Source organism: Rhincodon typus, chromosome 36 (genome assembly GCF_021869965.1).
Source record: "Rhincodon typus isolate 14 chromosome 36, sRhiTyp1.1, whole genome shotgun sequence".
Lineage (NCBI taxonomy): Eukaryota > Metazoa > Chordata > Chondrichthyes > Orectolobiformes > Rhincodontidae > Rhincodon > Rhincodon typus.
In genome coordinates, this window is record NC_063367.1 from 21004391 (window position 1) to 21017192 (window position 12802).

Genomic DNA, 12802 nt, shown 5'->3' on the forward strand with positions numbered 1-12802 from the left:
ACAACATTCCAGCAAAAACCAAACAGCAAGTGCCTAAGTTCACAAATACGCATCTGGAAGCAGTGAGGCTAACAACCAAAGGGTGTTCAAGGCCAAACTAACAGGAATTGACAAAATAGCTTGGTCATCGACATGGAACACAACCAAAGCCATGCAGAATAAAACTTTCCTATTGACTCATGCTAGACAGTTCAAAGATTGACACTGTTTCAAACAATTAAATACAGCACAAATAACCGCCTTCGGAATACAGACCGAAAGCAGTGATGATGAAAAGTCTCCGTACAGACTTCCCCAACCGTCCAATTATGAAATGCACTGCTCCTTGTGGTTTTAAAATTAAACATTGTCTCCAGGAATATCGTAGGCCCTATGCAGCAGGCTGTAGCTCCAAACTGTTAAGCTGCTACTTCTACAGCACTGTGCTGTCAGCAAATGACAGATGCAATGCCCCATGCGGTCAAACTAACACAAAGTCAAAGTAACACAAATAGTCCAGAACTGCCTGAAGAAACTGGAGTGTGAAGATCCCAGATAGCAGACAATTTTTAATGTTTAAATTCTCCAGCACTTCCTGTTTTTTTTTCAGATTTCCAGCATCTACAGTATTCTGCTTTTAGTTTTTCTTGATGTCCTACCCTTATCCTTTTACTATATGCAACTTAAAGGTGCAGAACCTGCTTCATATTATGGTGCATTGGCAGGTCAGCTACATGCCATCGATCCAAATGTTGCAGCTATTTGGGCCATTAGCTACCGAAAAGTAAGTCCATATTTCACTGAAGACTAAACCTCAGAGTGGGCCCAGACAAAGTGCTCAGAATCACCTCAAATTGTGGGACATACGTAGACAAATTAGTTCAACAAGCCAGTGTCTCAAAGCTGGTAATTATCTTCAACTGTTATCCAGATTCGACTAAAAGGATTAGATTATAGATAAGTAGATTTCTTGGTGGATTGTACAATAAAATGAATTGGCAGGGCTTCGAGGACAAGTTTCTCAGGTGCAGACATTTGAACCAGATGGTACTGCCGAAGCAGTAAAGGTTCATTCAAGCATAAGGGAAACAAGATGTTGCCACATTTATAAAAGGGACTTAAAGCCTTCTGTAGGCCCAATACATTTTAACCTGTCACAAACCACTAAGATAAAATAGACCAGTAAACTGAGTAATATGATTAGTTACCATTTCTGAGAATCTATTCATTATAGAAAACGTCACACTTGACACCCATTTTCTGCCCAGCGCACTTCCTGACTGACACTCCGAAAAGAAAACACAAAGAAATTCAAATTACTTTGCTGACTTTTTTTTTTAATAAAGCAAACACTGCTTACTTAACAGTACTTAAACATGTCAGCTTAAGGAGACAATTTTAATATAAGGTTTACTCTGATTAAAAAAACTTTAGTTATGTGCAACCAACTCAAAAAATATTGGCAAGTAATTTAGTGCTGAATATATCCAACCTGGAGACTGAAACCCCCTCAATCTGCTGAGTTCTCTGACTAAATAATGATTAAACTCTGGGGTTTGTTCACTTAATTATTCAATTTTATGACCTTACAAGGGACAAAGTTGCACCATAACAGGATAATGTATGCATGCATTAAATGTCACAATATCCCTCCATAAGTTGTTGTCTTTCAAACAGCATCAACATCTGATTTACAGAAGCAAGCACAGTCATTTCATCTCTAGTGTCAACGACAAAGGCTTCCATCTGCCTTCCAATACTAATTGTATTGTTTTTGAAAAAGAGTTGGTGCAGAGTGAAAGGGTCAAATTGCCTCTTTATGTGCTGCACTCAGATTCTATGAAAACAAAGGAACTAGAAAGAAATGATAAATGTATTTAGTTTGGATTCTACCATCCTGAAGTCACACATCACACTAACAATGGGAGTTATTGACGAATCACAGTGACCAATCTCAACAATGAGTCAACTCTCAACCCAGAAACAGCAGGGAAGATCCCCCAGACTGGAGAGCTTTGGAACCTTAGGAACACTATCACCTGTTTCTCGAGTAAATATGAAGTCGCCACCAGACCATAGGATTGCTCTCCCATTAGACAAAGATGACTGATTTTAGGTTAACCAGAGGGTCACCACGCCTCAAGCAATGTTAGAAAAATGGGACTGAACTAAACCCATGTTGTTGCAATCACTTTACGCTGCAAACCGGTTGTCCAGTCAATTGAGATACACTACACTCATCACATACCTGGCTGCAAGTTACTCATATTCTTGATCCCATTCCCTAATTTTCTGTAAGAAGTTATCCCATTTGCATTTTAATTAGCTACCCCATTAGTTGCATCATCTGCCCAGGGAAGCGTTTTTATAGATTGACCACTCATTGCAGATACTGCCTTCACAGTGTAGTTCTGAATCTAACACTCTTCAAGCACAGGCCATTCAGCTTGTCTCCAATAAATTTCAATGTTGGGCACACGAATTAACATCCCTTGAAACACAACTTTTATTTGCCAGTGGTTCCCTGAATATTGGAAAAATGAAGAAATGGAATGGTTACAGAGTGACACCGCAGGATGGTTCAGCGGAATCAACAGGTAAACTCCATAGTCCTAGCTAGGCAGCAGGAGGGTTTTGGTCTCCATTCCCAAGGAAGGTTCATTTAAAAAATAAGACTTGCATTTATACAGCAAATTCCTCAAACACTAGATGTTTCTAAGCACTTTACAGCAAACAAAACACTTTTTAAAAAAGTGTAATCACTGTTGTAATGTAGGAAAAGCAGCAGCCAATTTTGCACACAGCAAGCTCCCAAAAGCAACAATGTGATAATGACCAGATAATCTGTTTTTATGATGTTGACTGAAGGATAAATATTAATTAGGGTATCAGGGAGAATGCCTCTTTGAAAAAGTGCCATGAGAGTTTTACATCCACCTGAGCAGGCAAACGTGGCCTCCGTTTAACATCCCATCCAAAATCTGACACCTCTGATTATGCTCAAAACCTAGAGGGAGACTTGACTCAGAACCTTGTGACTCAATGGTGACAGTGCTACCAACTGAGCCACAAACAACACTAGATTAATCTAAGGATGGGAGTCTAGATCTATGTCTAATCTAAGTCTATAAACTAGACTGAGTAAATGGACCTATACCTTCTGGAATAAAAACTGAAAGTGCTGGAGAAACTCATCAGGTCTAGCAGTATTTGTGGAGAGAACAACAGAGTTAACATGGAGTTCCATGACATTTCTTCAGAACACTTTGACAATTCTGAACAAATGTCATTGGACTCAAAACGTTAATTCTCTGTTTAACCACAATGCTGCCAGACTTGCTGAGTTCATTAGTACATTCTGTTTTTATTGCAGATCTCCATACCCTCCAGAGTTTAGAATACTGAAAATTGACTTCGTTGAAACATATTAAATCTATGAGAGGTCTTGACAAGATAGATACTGAAAGGCTATTTCCCTGGAGCACAGTCAAGAACACAATGACCCATGTCAATTATAAGGGTGGTCAGCCATTTCAGACTGAGTTGAAGAGAAATGTCTTCTCTCAGTGAACTATCAGACTTCAGAACTATTTCCCCCAGACAGCTCAGTTGATAAGGGAAGGGGATGATAGAGGTTGATGAGTGTGCATTAGTCATGTCGGGGTGGCACGGTGGCTTAGTGTTAGCACTGCTGCCTCACAGTGTCAGGGAAACTGTGTCTACCCTCGGGCAACTGTGTGTGGAGTTTGCATGTTCTCCCCACGTCTGCGTGGGTTTCCTCCAGGTGCTCCAGTTTCCTCCCAAAGACGGGCAGGTTAGGTGGATTGGCCATGCTAAATTCATAAATTCATAGAATCATAGAATCCCTACAGTGTGGAAACAGGCCCTTCGGCCCAATAAGTCCACACCAATTCTCAGAGCATCCCACCCAGACCCACCTAATCTACACATCCCTGAACACTAGGGGCAATTTAACACAGCCAATTCACCTAGCCTGCACATCTTTGGACTGTGGGAGGAAACCGGAGCGCCCGGAGGAAACCCACACAGACACGGGGAGAATGCGCAAACTCCACACAGACAGTCGCCCGAGGGTGGGATCGAACCCGGGTCCCTGGCGCTGTGAGGCTGCAGTGCTAACCACTGAGCCACCGTGCCATCCAAATTGCCCACAGTGTTCACGGATATATAGGTTCGAGGCATTAACAGTGGGAAATGTATGGCTACAGGGGAACGGGTAGGGAGATGGATCTGGGTGGGATGTTCTTTGGAGGGTTGGTGTGGACTTGTTGGGCCAAGTGGCCTGTTTCCACACGGTAGGGATTCTGTAATTCTCGGATTACTATACTCATGCAGCTGATTTAACAGAGAACTTGCTGCTTTTGAAAATTCTGGATATGTAAATATGATAAAAAAGACTTGCATTTATATAGCACTTTTCACAACTACCAGATGTCTCAATGTTTCAGACCCAATTAATTCCTTTCTGAAGTGCAATAATGCAAATAAATGCAAAATAAATTCATCCTGCAATAAATGCACTTCAGCATGACAGCAAACCATTGGAAAAATTCAATTATAAACACAAACTATGATTTTAAACTGCACCAAATGAAATAATTCCAAATAATAAACGTTTCAAGTTTTAAATATATTGAAAGGACAACCAAATATTGTAAAAATATACCTCAAAGTACATCATTTAAGTTAAAAATAATATTTTAACACAATTTAAGAAACTTAAATACTTTTAGTTGTACTTTTAATACAGGCAAAAGTAATTAGTATGCAAAACAATTTAAAATTATACATACTTAGCGTTAAGTATGTTTAAAGCATTCTTAAACATCAATTAGAAGCAATGGATATCCTAATATTGAAACTATAAATGTTTTAATTATTCAAATATATTAAACAGATATTTTTAACGTGTAAAATTACTTTTCGCGTGTATAATTTAATGTATATTTACATTACACACATTTAATTACATTTCTTTTTTAACTCTGGAGTATTTGCTGCGGGCTCAGCTTTCCTAGGCCCCGAAGCCTGGCGTTCGCGTGATTGTGCCCCCCCGGGGTGAGGGTGCGAGTGCTTCGGCCACTTACCCGGGATACATTCAGATCCTTCATCACCTCCTCGAAGGCAGCCGTCTCCTCCGCTTGCTTCTGGTTGTGGAGGGCGATTTTCTCGCTGAACTTGCGGGGGTTGGAGGCGGTCGAGCCGGCGCTACCGCCGCTGGAGGAGCCGGGCCCGGGGACGGGGCCCGGAGCCCCTTCACCCGCGGCGCCCCCAGCGCCGGGTCCCGGGCTGCAGCCGGGGCTGGAGCTGCTGCCGGCCATCTCCAGGGGAACAGCCAGCAAAGTACAATCAGGTAGGTCAGTCTCTACAAACCCAACAACCCCAACTCTTCCCTCAAAACACAAAATATGTTTAAAAATATAAAACAAAATTCACCTCAAATCAACCAGAAAGCAACTCCTCCTCGGCTCGAAATCAAAAATAAACTCACCTCCCCTCAAAACTAAACTTAAATCACCTCAACTCAACATTAAAAATGAATTCACCTCAGTAAAACAAAAAAAATTCACCTCAGCTCAAAATTAAACCTACTTCACCTCAACTCAACATTTAGAAATGAATTCATTTCAGCCAGAAAAAGGAATAAAATTCACCTCAGCTCAAAATTAGAACATAATTCACCTCAACTCAACATTAAAAATTAATTCATCTCAACCAAAAAATCGGAATAAAATTCACCTCAGCTCAAAGTCAAAAGTGAATTCACCTCAGCTCAGAAAATCTTCTACTCAAACCCCCTCCAGTCACACAGTCACCATCACTAACATCCTGCAGCAAAATGAAAGCTCAGATTTTCTCCCTTCCAATAAAAAAAAGTTCAAATCTTTTTTTCATTCGTCCAGTGCAAAACACACAGCAATCTTCTTCTTATTGTTGTTGTCTTCCTTCAGAAGTTGGGAAACTGACATCCAGACGTTTAAAGCAGCTTGAAAAGGAAAAAATTCTCTCAGTTAAAAATCTCTTTTCAGGCTCCAAAAAGATTCAGACTGGGTTTTCTGTCATCGCTCACAACCCACACAGACAGGAAAAAAACAAAATGAGAGATGGAGAAATGTTCCTTCTAAACTTCACCACTAGAGGAGACAAGAGACAGCACAAAGAATAAATTGAGCTAGAGATATTATAATATTCAAACAGTTTGTTTGATGGGGGCTTTCTTCAAGTGGAATTTGTGCTAAAATGTCAAGGTTGATGGTCCTAATTTTAAGAATTCTGTTTTGAACTGGATCTATCTTTATGTCAATTGACAAGCTTTGACATTCGATAAAGATTTCTTTTGTACGCAAGGTTATTAGTATGTATTTGGATCAGGTTGCCAAATGGTAAATTGACACCTTTGAAACATTTGTATATTGGATGCTGATGGACCAGCCTGATGTTTCGATATTTACATGACTAAGACCAGGTCACTTATTCCCCTTCAGTAAGGTCAAGCCTTTCTTTTTCGTCTACATTGCTGTTTAAATAGGGGAGTGGGGCTCGTTGATGTATGAAAATTAGGGCAGCAACCATTGTTTACACTCCTGTGGAGAAAATCATTACAGTACAAAAGGAGTGTAAAAGGGAACTGGATTATATCTTTTGAGAAGTGGAATTTAAGGTTTAACAATAGCGCTGCTTGTTTTTTTCAACAGAGATGGATAAAGGAACTTTTCATTAAAATCGAACATTAGTGGGTGGTATGGGAGGAAACGTCTGTGATAGAGTAATTATACATTCAATAGATACACTAAGCAACCTTTTATAACTCACTATTCTTTTATATTTCTATGAAAAATAGAAACTTCTTGTTTGCTCATGACAATAATGCCTGTAAAATGACTTTTAATTGTACTTACCTGTGATATCAACATAATAATAAATGGCTCCCAGATCTAATCAACTAAACAACATTTTCCAAAGCCACTTAAACCATGGAGGTAACAGCTCTTTCTGTGACAATCTTGTGGTAGTTTTTTTTTCATTTCTGATTCATGAGGAACAGAACTGTAATTCCTTCCCTTCTAGACCAAACCATATCTCTGATTTGACTATGCCATGAAAATAAATTTCATATGAGCGGAAGAAGAGAGAGATATGCATGACCCCTGGATTAGGAAATAAGGAATACACTGTGATGGAAACATGGAAACAGGAGGAGGCCAATTCAGCCCTCAAACTTATATTAAATCATAGCCAAATGTGATCTGAATCATTTTCCTGCTTTAGATACATATTCCTTTAAAAGATCAATCTCAGTCTTGAATGTTTTAATTGACTCCCATCATCTACAGACCTCGAGGAAGCAACTTCCAGGTTTGTCTAAAAGTTGCCTGATTTCACTCCTCATAGTTGTAACTCAATCTAATTTATGGGATGTGGGTGTCACTGGCTGGCCAACATTTCTTGCCCATCCCTAGTTGCCCTTGAGAAGATGGTGATGAGCTGCCTTCTCGAATCGCTGCAGTCTACCTGCTGTGGGTTGACCCACAATGCAATTATGGAGGGAATTCCAGGATTTTGACCCAGTGACAGTGAAGGAAAGTGATATATTTCCAAGTTAGGATGGTGCGTAGCTTGGAGGGAAACCTGAAGGTGGTGGTGTTCCCATGTATCTGCTGCCCTTGTTCTTCAAGGTGGAAGTGGTCATGGGTTTGGACGGTGCTGTCTAAGGATCTTTAGTGAATTTCTGCAGTACATCTTGTAGATAGTACACACTGCTGCAACTGAGTGTCGGTGTAGTGCCAATCAAGAGGGCTGCATTGTCCTGGATGGTGTCAATTTACTTGAGTGTTGTTGGAGCCGCACTCATTCAGGCAATTTGAGGAGTATTCCATCACACTCCTGACTTGTGCCATACAGATGGTGGACAAGCTTTGGGGAGAACGGAGGTGAGTTACCCGCTGCAGTATTCCTAGCTTCTGATCTGCTCTAGTAGCTATGGTGTTTACGTGGCAAGTTTCCATTTGAGTTTCTGGTCAATGATAACCCCCGGGATATTGATAGTGAAAGATTCAATGATGGTAACACCATTGAATGTCAAGGGGCGGTGGTTACATTGTCTCTTACTGGTGATGGTCATAGCCTGGCATTAGTAACTTGAGCGTTACTAATTTGCTGTCATTGTCTAAGTTTTAATAAAGAAGAAAAAACTTCTCTGTATCCATGCTATCAAATCCCTTTATCATTTTAGCTAAATTAATTAGTTCATCCCTTAATCTTCTAAATTCAAGGAAATAAAATCCAAGTTTATTAAACCATTCTGTTGAAGGGTCACTGGACTCAAAATGTTAACTCTGATTTCTCTCCACAGATACTGCCAGACCTGCTATTTCTGTTTCTGTTTCTGTTTCTGATCTTCAGCATCCACATTTTAACATTTTGATTATATTATTTTTTCTATTTATTAAACTTGACATAATTTGACCTTTTTTTAAGGGTCATTCTGATGAATCTGTGTTTTGCTTATCCAAGACCAATTTCTAGAAATGTAGAAACATAGAAGATAGAAGGAGGCCAGTCAGCTGTTCGAGCCTGCTTCGCCATTCTTCGCGATCATGGCTGATCTTCCAACTCAATAGCCTCATCCTGCTTTCTGCCCATAACCTTTGATCCCATTCACCCCAAGTGCTATATCTAGCTGCCTCTTGAATACATTCAATGTTTTGGCATCAACTACTTCCTGTGATAATGAATTCCACAGGCTCTCCACTCTTTGGGTGAAGAAATGTCTCCTCATTTCCATCTAAAATGGTCTACCCAAAATCCTCAGTCTGTGACCCCTGGTTCTGGACACACCCACCATCAGGAACATCCTCCCTGCGACTACCCTGCCCAATCCTGTTAGAATCTGTTCTGAAGTATGGTGCTAAACTGAATGCAGTTCTTCCCAAGTGAATCAGACCAAGACTTTGCAAAACTGAAGCATTACTTCCTTTCTTTGGAATTCCAAACTCTCTTGTGGTAAGGACTGATGTTCCACTAACCTTTATGATTACCATTTGTGCTGGTATGCTAGATTTCCTTCGCAGATCCTGGCCTCTCCCTATAAAGAAAATGTTCCTGTATTTGTTCTTCGCAGATCCAAAGTGAATAGTTTTATATGTCCCCGCGTTAAGTACTGTATGCCCTGACTAGTATTTAATTACTCCTTTGGAAAGATGTTGTTAGCCCCACTATCAACATTCTGGTGGTTACCATTAACCAGAAACAGAACTGGACTTGCTATCAGTTGATGCTGCAAATCTGAAACAAAAACATAAAGTGCTGAAGAAACTCAATAGGTCTGGCAGTATCTGTGGATACAAAAGCAGAGTTAAAGTTCTGAATTTAGTGACCCTTCATCAGAACTGAAAGCAGCTGGGAAAGGGTAGTATTCATCAGCATAAATACCATCTTCTCCCAGCTATTTTTGATTCTGATGAAGGGTTTCCAAATTTGAAACATTAACACGGTTTTTCTCTCTACAGATGCTGGAGTCTGGCTGAATTTCTCCAGTCCTTTCGGCTTTTGTCCCCATAACCTGTAATTTACAAGGCACAGGTCAGGAGTGTGATGGAATACTACCCACTTGCCTGGATGGATGCAGCTCCAACAACACTCAAGAAGCTTGACACCATCCAGGATAAAGCAGCCCACTTGGTTGGCCACATTTGTGCCTTCCACATTTACTCCCTCCAAGACCAGCATACAGTCACAGCAATGTGTACCATCTACTAGATGCACTGTGGAAATTCACCAAAGCTCCCTTGATAGTACCTTCCAAATCCATGACCACTACCACTTGGAAGGACAAGAGAAGCAGAGACATGGGAACGTCACACCCTGCAAGTTCCCCTCCAAACCACTCCCTATCTGACTTGGAAATATACTGCCACTGTACACACAGCAAGCCTCCAAATCTACAGTAAGAAAAATGACCTGATAGTCTGTTTTAGTGTTGTTGATTGAGGCAGAAATATTGACTAGAAGATTGGCAATGGATCTCCTGTTCATCTTTGAATAGCATCATGGGGCCTTTTACAATCACCTTTTTACAACCTCGATGGGACCTCAGTTTAACCTCATCAAAAAGACAGTTCCTATGACAGTGCAGCAATCCCTCAGTGTTGCACTGAAGTGAAGGGAAAGCATGTTGCACACATGGGAAGGAAGAAAAGGACTGGATAGAGAGTGGAATAAATTAATTCCCTGTCACGTAGTGCAAGGGTGTTGTTAGAGTGTATGATAAAGCGAAATAAAAACAGAAAGTGCTGGAGAAATTCAGCAGGTCTGGGACCATCTGTAGAGAGAGAAACAGAGTGGGATATAACTCATCTTCAGAAGTTTTCTTCTGTTTCGCCCTTCACAGACCCTGCCAGACCTGTGGAGTTTCTCCAGCATTCTCTGTTTTTATTTCAGATTTCTAGTATCCAAGTATTTTGCTTTTCTTTGTGTGATAACATGATATCAGAAAACACAGTGTAGAGATTTGTGTAGGCACTGCAATTAATCATGACAAACAATGACCAGGAATGAAGCAGTGAAGTTACCATCAGCCTATGGTCACGATTTTGGCACCAAGCTGTGGTGGACTTGTGACAAATAAGGCTGAAGAGTGAATGGAGGAAATGCTCTGGTTTAGATCAACATCAACATCTGAAGGAGGATCCTGGATGGCATGGCCCATCACACAAGGATAAGGACTAGGTACTGGTTCATGATTAGGCTTTGTAATTGACATTGAATATAAATGCCAAACTATTCTGATGAAAGCTTAGAGACTTGAAATCTTATTGTTCCTCTCTCTACAGATGCTGCCTTACCCAAGTACTTCCAGCACTTTTTGTAAGTGGAACTTAAGTTGGGCACTTCAAATACTGCAACAAAGCTGCAACATTACACTTGGATATATAATTGATCTACTTTTGTGGAGGTTCTTTTGAGGTTCAGATTTAGTTCCATTACATGGGACACGGAATTGTAAAAAATTGAGTTCAATTTCATTGTCCGACTCCCATTTTTGGAAGGTTGTGGCACCCAACAATGACACAATGCAGATGGTTCTGTAAATAAAGGAGCAAATGATGAGCCAGTAAGTCGGGTTTGAATCGCAGTTCAGCAACTTAACCATGAAAATTATGCCAATGCAGTGCAGAGTAGGGAGGTGATGGCCTAGTGTTATTATCACTGGACTGTTAATCCAGAGAGCCAGGTAATGTTCTGGGATCAGAGTTCAAATCCTGCCATGGCAGATGGTGGAATTTGAATTCAATAAAATATCTGGGATTAAGAATCTAATGATGACCATGAATCCATTGTCGATTGTTGGAAAACCCATCTGGTTCACTAATGTCGTTTAGGGAAGGAAATCTGCTATCCTTACCTGGTCCAGACTGCATGTGACTCCAGACCCACAGCAATGTGGTTGACTCTTAACTGCCCTCTGGGCAATTAGAGATGGGCAATAAATGCTGCCTGGCCAGCGACACCCTCGTCCTGTGAATGAATAAAGAAAAAAAAGTAGCTGTCATTTGATGAAAGTTTTAACCAAAGTCATTACAGCAGGTAGCTGTAAAAGACACCAAGGTCATTATTTTGAGGAGCGGAAAGGAATTTCTGTACAGGACCTTGGCTGATATTTATCCCTCAATCTATACCAGAACAGATGCACTGTTCATTAATTTTCTGACTATTTTTAAGAACTTGTGTGTATATTGGCCATCACATTTCTCAACAGTGCAGCAGAGACTGATATTCATAGCTATTACAATGGCAATAAAGTGTTCTGTGAGCTATATAAATGTAAGTCTATCTATCCCAGAACACCCTGGTTGATTATTAGAGAGTATATTGTCTGGATGTATATCAGTACCCTTCCTAAAGTGCGCAGTCATGGTTTAACTATCTCACTCAACAAAAATATAATGCAGATGACTCTGTAGATAATGGAGGAAATGATGAGCAATCAATCTGCAAACAAGGAGCTGGCAGTATTATTCTTCTGTTGTCATGGCAGCTCCCACCATCTTCCTAAGATATTGTCACCAGCTTAAAAATGAGGTGATAGAGCATGGTGATCCCCACCCCCTTTTTACTCCTGTCATCTCCTTCACTTTTTCTTGAGCTGATCTCAGCTGGACCCTGCCTCTTTTTCATTTAATAAGTAGAACATAGAACAACGCCATTCAGCCCATTGTATCCATACTTGCTCAATGAAAAAGCTATCTTATTAGTCTCACTTGCCCACTCTTTTCCGATAGCCCTGAAAAACTTTCCCCTACAAGAATTGTTAAAGCTTCTCTTTTGAAAGCGATGATTGAATCTATTTCCCCAAACTTTCAGGTAGCATGTTCCACATTACAACAACTTGCTGCAGCGAAAAGAAAAACTCATCTCCTCCCCCGTCCTTTTGTCATCTGCTTCATTTCTCCTTGAATGCTCTTGTTGTCTACAATAAGATCAATTTTGGATGTTCCTGTTTTTTCACTGCTTTCTCAACCCAATACCTACAAAAATCCTTCCACCAGCCTCAAGATATTGTGATCTAGAGACCCAAGCCCAGCAGTCCACATTATTCCCCTGAGGTCACTCATTCTTATGATTGCTATTAATATCAAGAATTTCCTCCCCAGATTACCACGATGCCACCACATTACAAGCAAGGCAAATTATTCTTTTGCCAAGCACCAGAAACTTGAGAATGATAGTTGCATTTTGGTGAAAGGATCTGAGGTTTGTTGCTTTCTGACTTGTGAGTTTTATTCCATACATTGGACTGGAT

At 40.4% G+C, this 12802-nt stretch overlaps 1 protein-coding gene across 3 annotated transcripts in view; it reads right to left on the minus strand.

The window, feature by feature from the left end:
* The window catches only part of crtc3 (CREB regulated transcription coactivator 3), a 69086-nt gene extending 62998 nt beyond the window's left edge, over window positions 1–6088 (minus strand). Inside the window, exon 1 of one of the 3 annotated variants that reach the window (XM_020522382.2) lies at window positions 5088–6088. In XM_020522382.2, coding sequence (XP_020377971.1) covers window positions 5088–5321 — 234 coding nt within the window. In that variant the 5' untranslated portion in view covers window positions 5322–6088. The remainder of the gene's footprint in view (window positions 1–5087) is intronic. The other 2 variants (XM_020522380.2, XM_020522383.2) reach the window with 2 other exon arrangements.
* Window positions 6089–12802: the final 6714 nt, after the last annotated feature.